Source organism: Pan paniscus, chromosome 5 (assembly GCF_029289425.2).
Source record: "Pan paniscus chromosome 5, NHGRI_mPanPan1-v2.0_pri, whole genome shotgun sequence".
NCBI lineage: Eukaryota > Metazoa > Chordata > Mammalia > Primates > Hominidae > Pan > Pan paniscus.
This window is the reverse complement of record NC_073254.2, coordinates 148203877-148221541: the sequence shown is the minus strand read 5'-3', so window position 1 is coordinate 148221541 and position 17665 is coordinate 148203877. Positions and strand designations below refer to the sequence as shown.

Below are 17665 nucleotides of genomic sequence, written 5' to 3'. Positions count from 1 at the left end.
GCTCTTTTTAGTCTGAAATGAAACTGGATTGATTTTATTCCTCAAACTTTGAAAAGAGACTCTAAAGTAAAGTGTAACATATTTTAATTATACCATATTTCTTTTAGGATACTTTCAAGCTGAAAGTAATAGAAAACCAAATGTATTATTTCATTTAACAAAAAGTCCAAAGAGAATTGGGCTCTAGTAATTGCTGGTGTCATTTCAGAGATTTGATAAGTAACTTCCTCTGTCTCTCTGCCTGATATACCATCCTGAGTGCATCAGCATTTCCCTTAGATTGGACTGCCTTATGGTGATGAATCAGCTCTTCCAGGTTTTGGCATGACAGTAAGAAAAAGCAAAGGGAACCCATTTTCTTATGTCTCCTTAGAAGTGAGGAAACCTTTTTAGAAATAACTTGACCAATTCCTATCATATCTCCTTGGCCAGAATATGGACCGATACCCCGTTTTAAAAACATGTCACTGTTAATGGAAAGAAGACTCAGGTTAACCTAGTGTTAATGGCCCAGTGTGTCTCCACGTGTAATATCTTGATGCAGATTTTGATACAATATATCTAAAGTGATCTCTTGACTCTTCATTTGTAACAATCTGCCAGTTGATGCTGATGCTACTGGTCTGTAGACCACATGGCAAGGTGTTTGGTTAATAGCCTGGCTGGTGAAAATAGATGTTGGAGAATCAACCTTTATTACCACTATATTCCACTAGGAATGGAACTTGTCAAATGAATACTGCATGCACTGTGCATGATGAAGCTTACTTAGTATAGTAGAGGAGAGGAGTGATAACACTGAGGATTATAGTGACTTGCCTAGTGTTACTTGGTAAGTGACAAGTTTTATCCAGCAACTTGTATTGGAGACAAAATAAATACAAAAGCCTGAGATGGATTGGAGGGTGGGATGGAAAGCAGGTAAAAAAAGTAGTGCTAGGTTATAATCCCTTGGATCATATATTTGTGTGATTCATTTTTCAGTACTTCTCAGAGGTGGGTATACATTTGCAATGGAGAAATCATATATAAAAACTCAAAGCAGAATAAAGAGCCTATAAAAGGAAAACTTATTTTTGACTTCTAGAATTTAAATGTTTTAAATTGTTACTTTTAGCTCTGATGAATCGTTGGAAGCCAAGTAAAGAAAGCAATGTCTAATATAGATTATATTAGCCCATTGGAACGATGCCTTGATTAAACCTCAATACTAAATAATCAATTTGTTGGATAGGAACTGTAACCAAAATGAACATAACAGCTTTGGTTTAGTTTAGAGGAAAGTCTGCTGGATTTTAGGTCATCAAACCTAGTTTTGAATTTTAGTCCTGCTAACAGGCTATGTGCATCACATTTCTAATCTTTCTGAACTTTAATTGGATATGACTGTATCAGAAAAGTTCATAAGAGAGAGAAGCCACAGAACCAGTAACAGCTCACATAATATAAGGTACATGGAGGTGCTTATTAAATGATTATTGAAGATAAACCTGAATATTATGACTGTTAATTTTGTTATTTTATTTCAAGAAATAAATATCACATAAGTCTTTTGTACTCATTAATTATATAATATACATCCTATATAAGCATATGTATTTATAGTTATATTAGTATATTAATACACACACATATAAGCATCATGTAATATATCAGCTTGGTGATATCTTGACTGGATGAGCTTAAGTATACCCCTCAGCCTCTCTGAGTTGTGGTATAATTATTTCTGAAATAGCTTGGTGTCAGTGATCTCTTGGTGTCCTTGAAATTCAATATTTTTGTAACCTCCCTTTATTATTAATTTGGATTGATGATTAATGTGTATTTTATTATAACTTATAAAAGCCTAAGGAGGATTTATGTGACTCTTGTCTCTAAAATGTTCAGTGAATTTAATTCATTTTAACAAAGTACTTCAGCCACCCACTAAATAAAGATAATATATATTAAATATTATGGAGGAAAAAATATATATAAATGAGACATGAAACCCTACCTTCAGAATGATTTCAGTATACAAACAGATGAAAAGACATTGATAAATATATCATAGTAGAAAAGATTTAAGACAGAAAAGTCAGTTAATAAGTTTTTATAATCTTTTATAGAGTTTTTGAGGCAGTATCCATGACCCTGTCAGCAGGAGTAGAAAGGGAAGAGTATATATGAGCTGATGGAATGCGAACTTGAGGCAGAGGGGAAGGAGCTAGATACCATAGATCAGGTCACGTGGAAATCAAGTAGGAATGTCTGCAAGTTTTTAATCTCCATTTTTAGATAACACAGACATTTTTCATAAGAACAAATGACCGATTTCTGCAAATGTCAGTAGTTTTAGAATAGTTGATAAGATAGTGCAAATTCAATATTGGCAATGCATAAACAATAGAAAGTTGAAAGAATCTGGAGCCCTTTCAGGCTAGAGAATGTCTCTTTGAAATGACTCCTGTAAAGATAAGGGTCACAAAATGAGGTCTCACTGCCAATGTAGAGGATTGAAGGAGTGAGAGACTGAATTGCACGGGCTGTTATGATTCGAGAGGAAACTGTCACAGCACAGGAACTTGGATGTTGTAAGGTGGTAAGGGAGGCTGTTGGGGATCACTGAGGCCAAAGTGAGTTTGAGGATCAATGGGAATATTCACAGGACTGGGTTAGGGAGGATAATTTGGTCTGTGAATATTCCCAGTGATGGGAATGATATGTGGGCACCCTGCGAATTCCAAAAGTTGAGAGGTGATTGAGTGGGAAAGTGGAAGAGTTGTCTTCAAGTTAGGAACCAGGAAAATGGTAGCTGTCCCTGAAAGAGGGTGTAAGGTACCATAAAATGTACCCTCCTTTGAGATAGTAGTGTTGTGAGAGGAATGCCAATTAAGGTGAAAAGATGGAATAATGATTATTGAGAAGGAAACATTAAGGATACTCAGAATCTCTTCACAAGAGAAGGGTTTTGAAAGGCATAGTGTGAGAAGACTTGAGTGGGTGTGGACATGTGCAAGAGAATTTGGAAGTCAGTACAGGCAGTGGGAATTGGCTAGTCGTGCAGAAGAACTGAGAAGTACGTATGGCAGGGAGCAAGGAGAGAGTTGGAGAACACACCTGGAAAGATAAGCTAGAGGAAGCCCAGATGAGGTTGTATAACAAAAGTAAGCAGCGTGGTGGGCCTTCCAAATAGGAAGTTTGTATGGAAATGATGTGCTAATTGAAAAAAACGCAGTCTGAGGTTTGCATGTATAATGTTTTTTTTTTGGTTTATGTGGTTTGTAGGGAAAGAGTTTTGGCTGATTTTATGGATTTATATTTTTGGATATAAGCTGCTTTTTCAGTTCCTTATTATCCAAGGGAATGAGTGGGGGATCTTGCTGCAAAAATCCTGAAATAGGTTGGTAAGCAGAGAAAAATTAACAAAAGTAATGAATAAAAAATAGCAAAATCCTGATTTGGATTTGATGTCCTTAGGTATTTTTGTATGCATATGCAGAAACATATATGTATTTACTACATAATATGCATATGCATGATTTAAGATATGGAGAAAGGTATTTAAAGATACAGTGTATTTGGGATTTAGAAAATTATTATTATTATTATTATTATTATTTTTTTGAGACGGAATCTTGCTCTGTCACCCAGGCTGGAGTGCAGTGGCGTGATCTCGGCTCACTGCAAACTCCGCCTCCTGGGTTCACACCATTCTCCTGCCTCAGCCTCCCAAGTAGCTGGGATTATAGGCACCCACCACCGCGCCTGGCTAATTGTTTGTATTTTTAGTACAGACGGGGTTTCACCATGTTAGCCAGGATGGTCTTGATCTCCTGACCTCGTGATCCAGCCGCCTCGGCCTCCCAAAGTGCTGGGATTACAGGCGTGAGCCACCACGCCTGGCCAGGATTTAGAAAATTATTAAAGCAATAGAGTATCCTCTTTATTATTTACTCTAAAAATATAATTTCAAATGTACAAAAAATCATAGAAAACAATAAAATAGCCATTAATGTACCACCACCCTAATTTAATAGAAGTTAACAGTTTATATTTTTGTCTCATGTCATCTTATTCTTAAGGAATTTTTAAATTAACATTTAAACATGCATACATGTAGTACTAATCAGTGGAATGCTGGAACCAATGAGTGCCAGAAATTTGTTAAGTTTTCAGGAACTTTGATATCACACTGATAAACTGAAGTTGCTATAGTGGAGTATTTACACCACAGAAATGGACAAATACTACAAAATGGCATTTTATGTTTCTTGTTGGAGAACTAACAGTTCCAAATTTTACCAATACATTGCTGGTTTTTCCTTGCCTAGTTTAACTGTCCCATCGTATCTTACTGAATGAATAAAATTCAGTTTATTTATTTGCTACTCAGAAATATTTGGATATTTTCCATATTTCACAATCACAGATAATTTAGAGTTCAACATCTTGTACATATCTCCTTGATCCCACATACACTGGTGGTTCAAATGTGGAAATCTAGAAGTAGAATTGCCAGGTCCTAAGGTTTGTGCATCCTCAACTTTACTAGATAGTAACAAATCATTTTCTAAAGTCACTCTAGCAGTTTACACTTCCAACAGGAATGTTATCATTTTTGTTTCCCATATATAGCCCTATGAAGTGATATTTCAAGTAGTATGAAAGATACCAGGGGTAGTTAGAATTTCACCAACAAGAAATGAGGTTGTGGATCATGACCAATTCTTTCTCAGGGTTGTGGGTTTTCTTTGTCCTTTTTGCTGTCTTTGACATATAGAAGTTTTAAAATTTAGATTGACAATCTCATTTCATGGTTGTTAGACATACACTTTCTCTTTTTTATACCCTATTAACTTTTGATTGAGTTATCTTTTTTCTAATTGCATATAGAAGATCTTTACGTATTCTGGCTATTTATTCCTTGATGGGTATTTCCTTGACAAATGACTTATCACTATTTGTGACTTGTTTTTTCCCCTTTATATATGATGTCTTTGAACATATAGAGGTTATAAAATTTTTTATAGTTGAATTTTTTTCAGTCATTTCCTATTAGTTTATACTTATTACTCTTGTCTGGGATATGCTGATATCATAAATATGGCTTCCAGTATTTCATTTTGAAATTTGACAGGTATGCTTTCAAAGTTTAGGCTCTTTTGACTAATTCTCTAAAATGTATAAATTGGCTGTCATTAATGCCAAAGAGAGAGTTGTTTGCAAAGAGTACAGATTTTGGTTTGACTCTAAATTATTCATCATTAGTTTATTATCATTCTGTGGCCAGCACATGCTACACATTTGGAATACAGAGATGCACAGGCAATGCTCTTACTCTTCTGGTGGGGAAAAACATACTACGGCACAGGCAATACAGCATAAGGGCTAAAAGAAGCTTGTATATATTACTCTGAGAGCATGGGGGCAATGAATCATTTGCCTTGGACCCATTAACTCTCCTGTTAATTCATTTACTCTGGTGTAGTAGCAATTTATGGAGAACTGAGAATTACTACCATAGTGTCAGCCCTACACCTTTTAGAGCAGGGGTCCCCAACCCCCAGGCTGCAAACTGGTACTGGTCTGTGGCCTGTCAGGAACAGGGCCACACAGTAGGAGGTGAGCAGTGGGTGAGCAAGCATTGCCACCTGAGCTCTGCCTCCTATCAGATCAGCTGTGGCATTAGATTCTCATAGGAGCACGAACTCTACTGTGAACTGTGAATGCAAGGGATCTAGGCTGTGAGTGCCTTGTGAGAATCTAATGCCTGACGATTTGAGGTGGAACAGTTTCATCCTGAAATCATCCCCTCATTGTTCCATAGAAAAATTGTCTTCCAGGAAACTGGTCTTTTGTGCCGAAAAGGTTGAGGACCACTGCTTTCGAGGATACCAGTATTTACTTACATTCTTTTCCTGATTGACAATGGAAAAAAATTGTGGATCTTTTGCAACAAGAATAATTTATCACAGATATTGCTTGCTAAGATGCTTTATAGATTTATGAAAAGAGTAAGAACCTGTTTTTAAAGATTGGTTTCTGTTTGCAGAGACGAAATGGAGAAGATATACCAGTAGCCCAGACTAAGAACATCAATCATAGAAGGTTTGCCGCTTCCTTCAGATTGCAAGAAGTGACAAAAACTGACCAGGATTTGTATCGCTGTGTAACTCAGTCAGAACGAGGTTCCGGTGTGTCCAATTTTGCTCAACTTATTGTGAGAGGTAAGGTGAAATTGTTTTCACTTCACGAAATTGCATGGCTTTATTAGAACAAAAGCAACTCTGTAGATATTTTGATTGATTTTTAAACCATAGTGTTTCTGATGTCAAGTCACTATAAAAAATATATCATCATACAATTTCTCAGAATGTGTGAAGGTGAAATTAAGACTGTAGTTTGTAAAGTTTTTGAAGTTTCTAGTAAGTGTTTGCCATTGAAAGAAATCTATTTTATAATGCTCTAAGTGTACTAAATATATCAAATACCTTATTCCACATTGTCATCACCTCGTTTGTATTTTAACTTTAGATCTAGTTCTTCCCGTTTAAAACAGTTCTGTGGATACTACTTTTCTTTGAAGCATTGTGGCAATGAAGTCAAGGTCCAAGTTTCTATTTCCATATAGTCCTACAAATTTTACTGGTATCAAAACCCAATAGTGAATTTTCACTGATGCATGTCTCTTATAGAATCTTAGAAAGTTAGAACTACCAAACAGTCCTCACTAATATTCTTGGATACTAAAGTTACTAGAAGAATGTCAGGGATTATGACATATCAGTACATATTTGTAGTGAATACTGGAAAAGTACAAGTGCAAAACACATATTACATTCATTTAAGATGTATAGAGTCCCTCTTATATTGTAAGCACTGTTCTAGGTTGTAGATATTAGAGATACGATTGTAAATGTAATACAATATCCCTACCCACATGGAGCATCATATTGAATTATGTTAGGCAGACTATATAGACAGGTGTTAAAAATGTAGTATCAAGTCATGGTATGTGCTATGAAGGAAAAATAGACACAAAACGATGGAAATTGATATTTTAGTTAAGGTGTTCTGGAACCAGTCTTAAGGTTACCACTCTGAGAAGGTAACAACTGAGCTGAAAGCTTAAAAATAAAAATAGAGACTTCAGCCATATGAAAATCTAGAGGTAAAGCAGCTCCGTTGAGTAGGATATCAAGCATCAGTCAATATTGACACAAATGAAAATAATCATAACCTGTTTAAGTCTCTTCGAGGAGAAGTGTGAGAGACTTTAGCAAAAATATCTAAACTGGGGCTGAGACTGTAAAACTATCATGGAAGGCATTTGCAAGTGAGTTTTCTTTGAGTAAGGATCTGAAGGTTGAGAGAAAGTTGCCCAAATAGGGGTATGGATGTAGAGTCAGGGGCAAGAGAAAGAAACACCAGCAAGCAGAGAACACAGCACATGCCGAGGCCTACGGGCTGGAAGGAGAATATGAGATATGTCCATATTTTATAATGCTTGGCATCAAATATCTTTTACATATATTATTCAATATTGTCTTGTTTTTAATACTTTAACCTTTGATATTTTTAACGAAAAGAAATTTGAAATTCAGACTTTATGATAATTTACCCAGAGCAAATTAAATCTAATGATTGACAGCCAGAATAGAACCCATTGTTTCTTGATTCTTAATGGTGAGCTCATTCTTTTCCACTACAGTTTTCCCTCGCATTACCATTATTGGATGATGCGATCAACCTCTTGTAAACTTTAGTCTTGGAAGACTCTATCGCTCATTTTTTAAAAAAACTTTATAGATTAAATATGACTATTTTCAGTGTAACTTGTCTGATGTCTCCATATTCAGCTCATATCACCTACACAAGTTCATGAGATCACAGTTTCAATTAAGAAAATATGATAGTATTTGACTTCCATATTTAGGCAGAGAAACAATTTATCACATGTTCACACATGCATCTTTGTTAAGTCCCATTCCAGCATCTCTCTCACCTGAGCCTAATTTTGAAAGCCTGAAGGTGTCCTTGGGTAATCTTCAGGGTGATTAATATGCTATGGATACAGGAACGTGGGTGTGCTATTGAATTATCATGCTCACTGGATCTTCTTTACCATATATGCGTTCACAATTTGCAACCAGTGAAGGAGATGGTATCTTAATAGTGTACCTAGAATGCTTTTGAATAACAGTGATGTATAATACATAGTTATATATGTTCTATATAGTTATCTATACATTTTTTTCCAGAAAAGTCACTCTTGATGTATTTCTCAAAAGATTGTAGAAGACCTGTTGATGCTTTTATCCAGGTGCTCCCTTTATATGTATAGTTTCTTCTTTCATGCGAACATTTTCTGCCTGTTTATTTTAAAAGAGAATCATTTTGTCATTACTAGATATCTTTTGTTTATCTTAATTGATAAGTAGATTTTATTATTTTATCAAAGCCTGGTTTTCCTTACCTGGAGACAACTACATTACAATGCTGTTCCAGCAGTATTACTTGTTAAATTATACCATCAGAGTGAATAGGCAACCTACAACATGGGAGAAAATTTTCGCAACCTACTCATGGGACAAAGGGCTAATATCCAGAATCTACAGTGAACTCAAACAAATTTACAAGAAAAAAACAAACAACCCCATCAAAAAGTGGGCGAAGGACATGAACAGGCACTTCTCAAAAGAAGACATTTATGCAGCCAAAAAACACATGAAAAAATGCTCATCATCACTGGCCATCAGAGAAATGCAAATCAAAACCACTATGAGATATCATCTCACACCAGTTAGAATGGCAATCATTCAAAAGTCAGGAAACAACAGGTGCTGGAGAGGATGTGGAGAAATAGGAACACTTTTACACTGTTGGTGGGACTGTAAACTAGTTCAACCATTGTGGAAGTCAGTGTGGCGATTCCTCAGGGATCTAGAACTAGAAATACCATTTGACCCAGCCATCCCATTACTGGGTATATACCCAAATGACTATAAATCATGCTGCTATAAAGACACATGCACACGTATGTTTATTGCGGCATTATTCACAATAGCAAAGACTTGGAACCAACCCAAATGTCCAACAATGATAGACTGGATTAAGAAAATGTGGCACATATATACCATGGAATACTATGCAGCCATAAAAAATGATGAGTTCATATCCTTTGTAGGGACATGGATGAAATTGGAAACCATCATTCTCAGTAAACTATCGCAAGAACAAAAAACCAAACACCGCATATTCTCACTTATAGGTGGGAATTGAACAATGAGATCACATGGACACAGGAAGGGGAATATCATACTCTGGGGACTGTGGTGGGGAGGGGGGAGGGGGGAGGGATAGCATTGGGAGATATACCTAATGCTGGATGACGAGTTGGTGGGTGCAGCGCACCAGCATGGCACATGTATACATATGTAACTAACCTGCACAATGTGCACATGTACCCTAAAACTTAAAGTATAATAAAAAAATAATAATAATAATTATTTCAATAAAATTTATAAGAAAGAGGATCCTTAAATTTCATTGAAAATTTTGACCTTTTTTTTTTTTTTTTTTTTGAGACAGAATCTCGCTCTGTCACCCAGGTTGGAATGCAGTGGCAGGATCTCGGCTTACTGCCCCCTCTGCCTCCTGGGTTCAAGCGATTCTCGTGCCTCAACCTCCCAAGTAGCTGAGACTACAGATGTGTGCCACTGCACCCAGCTAATTTTTGTATTTTTAGTAGAGAGGGGGTTTCTCCATGTTGGCCAGACTGGTCTTGAACTCCTGACCTTGTGATCCATCCATCTCAGCCTCCCAAAGTGCTGGGATTACAAGCATGAGCCACCACTCCCGGCCTTATTTTTCCTTTTTTTTAAAGAAAGTCCTGCCATAAGTTTTGTGATTTTTATGTTGGAAAGGTTGAGTTGAAAGATGATGGCATTTTGAATTTGTTATCCAGAGTCTGCTATCATTTTAGAAATATATTTTGATAGTTTTGACAATTTTATTTTTCTTTCAACACACTTTAGGTTGTTCTATATTTAATATGTACAGGTGATACTTTGCTTGCTGTTTTATTTGAAAACCAATACAGAGGAATAAGTTTTCTTGTTTGTAGAGATAACCACCAAATAAATATTACTAACCAAAAACATACCCTCGGGGGTCAGCTGTCCTGGTGTTGAAACAGTGCTGAGAATTAACTGTGCTGACAGGTCCTATCTCTCATTGGCACTTTTAAAGCTGACATCCTGTTACATGGATACAAAAGATGGTAATTTTAAAGGAAATTTTTGGGGCAGTGATATGAATAGTCTTTAATAAGAGCTGGCATGGTATTGCCTGTTGTCAAAGATGACCCAAGGGTAAGAGTTTATTAGCGCATTTTCTCCTAAACTGAAAGTGACAGGGCATGCTTAAGGCTTTTTTGTTGCTGTTTGTTACAAATGAAAATTTCACTGCAGAATTTTCATGCTGAAGAGTATTGATCTATGTTTTCCCACAGCCAGAAGAATAAAAAAAAGTACGGAGAAACAGAAATTACTTTGCTATGACTTTAGCATTGCTTCCTGATCATTTTGAATAATGATAATGTATTCAGCTTATGGAGGCCAATCTCTATTGACAAAGAAGTTTTTATAGAGATGAGATGAAGAGCAGATATTTTTGCTCAGTGTTTTACAAAATTGAAGTGTAAAAAATTTGAAATACAAGTCGAAGTAGTGTTTATCAGCTTCAAACTGAAAGCACCAAGCTTCAAACTGAAAGCACCAACTTTGTAATCTAATTATGCTACAGATTATTTTGCCAATCCTCACCTTAGCTGTGATCTCCTCCATCTGTTTCCATCTGTCTAAACCGAAGACCCACTTACATCTCAAACCAGCTGACCTAAGTAAAACTTCTATAAAATTCTCTGATTCCTACACCTCACACTCAATTTCTATTCCAAATTGTTATATTTTTATATCTATCATTTTTACCTGTGAAACTACAGTTACATTTTAAGTACTTCAGTTTGAAAGCACAGTTTTTGGTTTGTCATTGTTAATGGCTTGAGTTTTAAATTTTAGTGTCAATTACTAGTCATTATCAAAATGCTCTGGACACAGAAGTATTTAGTTAATATTTTAGTCTGTTCCTAATGAATAATAGTGACCTCTAGCTATAAATGGGGGTTATATCAATCACTTTACCTAACCTTACTCAGGGTAGTTACCCAACCTTATTCAGAATTGGTGTTTAACATCATAAGAAATTCAAACAGATATCATTCCGTTGTAAGACAATATAAACTAGCTTATACATAAGAATATTTACTAACTTTTGTGACTGGGTAGTACAGGATAGGCTTCAGGATTTGTTGATGAAGTCATTAAAGATCCACGTTCTTTCCAGTTCTTCACTTTGTAGTCTATGATTTTGGCTTCTATCCTAAGCCAGGCCTACCACCTAGTCTTAGGAGAGAAATATGACTACGTGCTTCCTTGGTCTTATCCAGTTAGGGATAAAGAGGGCAGTACCTACCACAACTATCAAAATAATAATAATAATAATAATGCATCACTGGTTATTGGATAAACAACTAGTATGTCCAGTAGAGAGCTTTTGTACACAGGACTCCAGAGCATAAACAGTATTACTCAGAGTTAGTTGTTTATTTTATTCAGATAAGATAGTAACTGAGGAAATAATGTCAAGAGAAGGTACAACTTAATCCTGAAGGACATACAGAGTTTGGAATATGGTACTATTGGAGAAGGGTGTTACCATACTAAGTCAAGTAACAGTATGAGTCATAGGTAATCAGTAGGATCGTAGCTTATTTGGTCAATGGTGAACTGTTCATGGAATCACTTGCTTTATGTCAGTTATTTACTATGCATATGAAGAAGGAAAGCATTCAAAACCTATTAGAACTTTTCAGATTCTGCTTTTACTGTAATTGTAGTTTATGTCCTATCAGAGCCTGTCTTGTTCATCTTTGTTTGCTTCAGCACCTAGCACAATATTTACATGGAGAAATTCAGTACTTTTCTCAAAATCAACCAATAAAATTGTTTAGCGGAAATCAGAGGAGTGGGACTGATCCTGGCATATGTAGGGGATGAGCAATGAACCACATATTTTTAGTTTGCTGGCATAAAGGAAGTGATGATGACAATTGTGGTGTCTACACCAGACTCTTTCCTTTCTCAAGTGGGCTATTAAGGGTGACTTTTCAGTTTGGTGTAAATATTTTTCATTTGAAAAATAATATTGATTTGACCAGTATTCTATTCCGGTACTCTAATCTTTTTGTACATAAAATTAAATCTGAATTTTTTTGGTGTTTTTATATAAGAAGCAAGGTCATTTGGGAAATGGAAAACACTTTATGAGTACTTTTGCTAGTTGGTGGCTAAGGGCCATGGAATTTCTAGCTTGAGACCTTTAGCAAGCTGTTTAATACCATGCAGTATTGATTTTTAACTAGTTTCCCTAGCACAGCTTTTAGGCTCATGAATTCATATAAAGATCCTTTTTCTTAATGGTGACTTGAGATCCCTTTTCTTCTATTGTGAAAACTGGTCATCTTGACAGGAAGTTTGGAATTATCTTGGAGAATGTAATTTAAACAGCTATGTTTTCTAAAAACTGAAATATAATGAACATTTCAGAACACACTGAATCACATACTAATTTTACCCCCCAAAACCCCTAAATATTTAAAAAAGCCCATGCAGCCAGTGGATACCAAATGTGTCAAATTTGGAGGAGTCTCCAAATCTCTCATATTTAAAAATTTTACTTTGCTCCCCTTGAGTATGATGAAAGAAACATTTGGAGTCTCCTCTCATTCATATTACCTACTTGTAATTCAGGTGATTCAGTGTTCAAGATGTCTGGTACATATTTAAATTCTGAATGAGCAAAAGAGTGCTAGATGTTCTTATTTCAGATAGTATATTTTGGTGCAACCAGAAACTAGACATTCATTTGAATTGTTCATATAGTCCATTAAACATACATTTTCAAAGCTGAAAAGCATTTAAAAAAAGATAGTATCTATGTTTATTTAAGAGTAGTAGAAAAGTTATGGCTTTTAAATCTAATATGAATATTGACTGGGACTTCATATAATTACTGAAACTCTACTTGATCCACTTCTGTACACCATTATGCCGAATACTTTTTTCTATTAATTTTCTCCTTTTCTGAGTTTCATTATAGCTACTCCATAAGGATAGTAAAGTGCAGCAGTTGTGTTTGTCAGGTTGATTTTTTTTCATTTTATTTATTTTCTTTCAGTTTGTTTTTAAAATAAAAATGCGATGAGAGTTCTTTCCCTAAAGGTTTCTCAGTTTATTTTCCTAGGCAATTTGTGTGTTGAGTGGGTAGGGTACTGGTCACTGCTCTTTGGAGTAAATATTGGGGGTTTGCTTTTGATGAAGCTTTCGTCTTAAGAATTTGAAAAGGATCAAAGAGGAAGCAGAATCATTTGCAGCATTAATAATTATTTGTGCTGAACTCAAGGGAATTTTATTTCAGATTGTTGACAGTAGGCCTGTACACGTTTTCTAAGTTTCAATTCTCTTCTCTTGGAGTTTGTGATAAATGTAATTTGGACCCATTTCCATCTACCAAGGGACTCCTATCTACTACATGGCCCGAGTGTCTTTGTAGTTTATATTCCCCTATCTGTTAATCATTTTTCTTTCTCTTACCCCAAACCAAAAATAAAGAAACAGTGTCCATTTGAACTAAGATTTTTTAGTCTTTCTGGGTTTATTTGCAACTTCATTGAAAAATCAGCTAGCAGCCTTTATTGAGTTCTTAATGAGGTAATAGGCAAGTGCATATTATGATGTTAAGTATTCAATAAAGACAAATGCCAAAAAAATCGCATACATAGTCTCAGTACTTAAGAATCTCATAATTTAATTCTATAGGAAATGTAGAATTATTGAGTATCATGACACAGAATTTTGACTTAGGTTTTTATTTTAAACTCTGTAAGAATAAAAAATGTTTCCTAACAAATAAAAAATAGCCTACCTATTTTCTAACTGCAATGAAATAGCAACTATTTCATTGAAACCCCTTATTAAGCACTAATTTGGCTTTAAAAAGTTACACTGGGAGAGTCTTATAGAATGTTAATTGAACAGAAGCTCTATAGTTGACAAATTGGAATCAATCAGTGAGGGCAGGGAGATAAATCAGAGTGTTTAGTGGCATAATGAGTAAAGATGGCAATAGAAGTGTTATAGTGGAACATTACTTCATTAGTTTGAGTTCTTGAGTCTCTCCCACTCTCCCCTCCACTTCATCTTCAAGAGAGTCATTAATAGCAGGGTTCTCTACCACTATATGACTTACAGGTGAGTTTTTGTGTTTAGCCTTGCAGTTAGCATAAATTATTTGCCACTTAAGCAGTACATCTTTTAAAAAGCTAGCTAATATACATTCTGCTGACCAGTAAAGCATGATCAGGAACCTGACTGTTACTAAGAATACAAACATGGAAATATATAGAAAACAAAAAAATGCATAAAATGTTATGTAGAAGCCTTACAAATAAAGCAAATAATAATATGTAATTATTTATTAATGTGTCGATCAAAACCGGCTTGTTCAAGGTTTATGACAGTACCACAGAAATTGCTTGCTTTCCCATCTGGGTTAAGATAAATGATGTTTTCCCTCTTTCTAGGAAATAATTTAATCTGACAAGAATTAAAACCAAGTATAAGGTCAACACAAATGAATACAGATAAATAATACTTTGTCACTCCTCAGCATAGATTGTGTTTAGTTCATGATTATTAATTTTTAGAAAAAAAGGGAAATATTGTAACATTTCAGTATTAAAAGTGAGAATTTGGGGACGGAGAGCTGGACAGAAATTAAACAATATGGCAGAAAATATGGCGGCTTTCCTCAAATATAAATATATAACAGTCTCTTCTTGTACAGCCTTTACTTTAGCTCTGATACTTGTTTTTAGAGAAATTATGGCCTATAGATGTGTTCTCATCTCTTACAAGGTATATAAATACAGTGACTTTTACACTTTAGGATATAATTTATCCTAGTTATAGGCACATAACTTTCTTTTGCTCTCCAGTTTCTGTTTTCTGAGCCCTAAACTGAGAAAATATTTTGTTGTTTTTCTTTATTGTTGCTTGATTTGGAGTCATAGATTTAGCTATGATGACACAGAATCTGTCCTTGTATTAAACAACAAAACAACAAGTGGGTAATTACTTGTACCTTCGTTAGGAAGAAATTTTACCCACCTGGTTATTTACGTATTGCTGATTGCCCCTGGATTTTCATTAGTCTTTTTTATACATATGGAGGTACCATGGCTACTCTCATGTTGCCATGCTACCTCCTCCAGCAGCTTCCCTTCACATTAAGGGGGGAAAGAAATCACAGTCCTTTCCTGTTCTAAGTGACCTTAAATGAAATATCCCCTGACTGCCACTCCAAATTTGTTCTTTATCACTCACCTCCTTCCTTGATCCACAGCAGGCAAAGCCAGCTCTTCCAAGTATACTTCTGTCTCTGGGCATTAGACTTCCTGCTCTTTCCACCCTCGCATATTTTTTCTTGAATAGATGCACGCTTTTACATTCTTATTCCTTTCAGCTTTCTTCTTATTCCCCACCCCCCCTCCCCAAAAATACCTAAAGGCCAAATGGCAATTATTTTCTAGTACAGAAGAGAATTCATTGATTTTGTTTTACTGTTTTTTTTTTTTTTCCCTCCGGAGTTATTTAGGTCAAAGTTTTTGAAAGATCTTTATGTAATGCCTACTATCAGTAAGTATATGCATAACAAGACAATGGTCTCAAAGATTTTTGTGCTGTTGGAAATGCAGTGAATAGAAATCTGTATGTCTGAAATTTGTTTGTAATATGTATATAAATAGATTCCATTATTCATATTTTATTGCATAGCCTTTGAGTGCCCCACACTTTTCTTTATTCTCACTGCCACCACTTGTCTCTGTCACCATCTTCTCTTTCGTGTACTTCTATAAAAAACCTACTTATTGATCTCCCTCCATGAGCGCTTACCTTCTCCAAGGCAGTCTTCACACAGAAGCCAGAGTGACTGTATGACACAGTAAGTCAGAATATGCTCCCCCTGGCACTGGCAGCTTCCTGTTCTTGCGGTATAAATTCCAGCTGCCTCATCACAGCTCCAAGGCCCTGCTTGCTCCTAGGCTTTTAGCTGGGCTCACCCCCTTCAGTCCTTCATAAGACTCTCCTTTGCTCACTAAACTCTAGCAACACTGGTTTTCTTTCACTTGCTTGAACATACCATGATCTCTCATGCCTTAGGGTCTTGGCTTTTTCTAATCGCCCTGCTCCTTCAAAATATAACTGCATTCATAACATCTGTCTCCTCCATGAGACTGATGTACTTAGGGACCCTTTCCTTTTGCTCACTCATGATTGGATCTCTGTAGCCAATACCATGATCAAAGTCTAGCAGGTCTCATCAAATATTGTCAAAAAAACAAAAATAGTGAGGTATAAAGTGCCATATGAATGACATTAATTTAATGTGTAGAATGAGGAGGGCAGCCTCGTGGCTGCCTTTTAATGGTCAGGGGATGTGCTGAGGAGGATGGGAAGTTCCATCGGACTCTTGATGGGTGGGTAGCATTTGGATAGTGGAAGATAAGTAAAGGGCATTCTGGGTAGAGGGACTGGCACTGGAAAACATGTTCTTGTGAACTAGCAGTAAATATTGACTGTAACACAGTGTTTTCCACTGAAAACATCTGAGATGATCCTGAAATTGTACTTTGAGGCCTTACTGTGGAACAATTTGAGTGCCAGACTAAGAAATATAAATGCATTGTGTTATTTAATTTGGGAACCTTTAGGAGTTTTGAAGTAGGTTACTTACATATTATCTGTCTCAGAAAACCAGGATACCAGATGATGTGGAAAATGGTGCGTTTTTAGGGAGTAAGTTAAGGGGGCTCTTACAGTTTTAAAAACTTGAGATGATAAGTGATAAGTGTTCCTGGGGGGGTGGTTATGGTAGAAAGAGTGAGTCAAGGATGAGAGATTAGGCAGCAATGTTGTTAAAGCATTGTGTAATGACAGTAGGAGGAGAAGTCAAAGGAGACTTCTAGATTTTTGTTTGGGATATTGGATAAAATGTGGTATTATGGTCAGAGATTTGGAAGCCTTGTAGAAGAACTCATTTGAGAGCATAGATGTTAAGTTTAATTGTAAACTTTCGATTGGGGTGCTAGGAACATATCCAGTTTTAAAATCTTTAGGAATGTGGGTAAGTCTTAAACTAATCATAGGGCATTAAGTAAAGACTCAATACAGGATGAATTGAACAATAGGTGCTTAGTGCATAGAAATTATTTGTATTTCCTAAGTTTCCATTTCATAGCCTTTAGCCTATATTATTGGAATTTTTCATGTTGTTAAACTCTGGATGAAAGCAGAGTTTTTTAACTAAATGGAAAATTTAGAAAGAGAAACCAGGCAGTTAAATATGATGTCTTTTTTATTGCTGACATTATCTGCATATAAAAACACATGTAAGATATATCATGTGTAAATATATCCCTCACTGCTTCATGTAGATTCCTGACTGTATTGTGGTTGTCGGTTAAGTGGAAATCTTTTTCCTCTTCTTTGTAAAACTTTTT

At 35.7% G+C, this 17665-nt stretch overlaps 1 protein-coding gene across 10 annotated transcripts in view; it reads left to right on the top strand.

Moving 5' to 3' along the window:
* Positions 1-17665, top strand: part of PTPRK (protein tyrosine phosphatase receptor type K) — a 562311-nt gene that overhangs the window by 300323 nt on the left and 244323 nt on the right. For all 10 annotated transcript variants that reach the window (XM_055114112.2, XM_008952978.5, XM_063605453.1 and 7 more), the window contains exon 6: positions 6035-6209. In XM_055114112.2, the coding sequence (XP_054970087.1) occupies positions 6035-6209 (175 nt within the window). The remainder of the gene's footprint in view (positions 1-6034; positions 6210-17665) is intronic.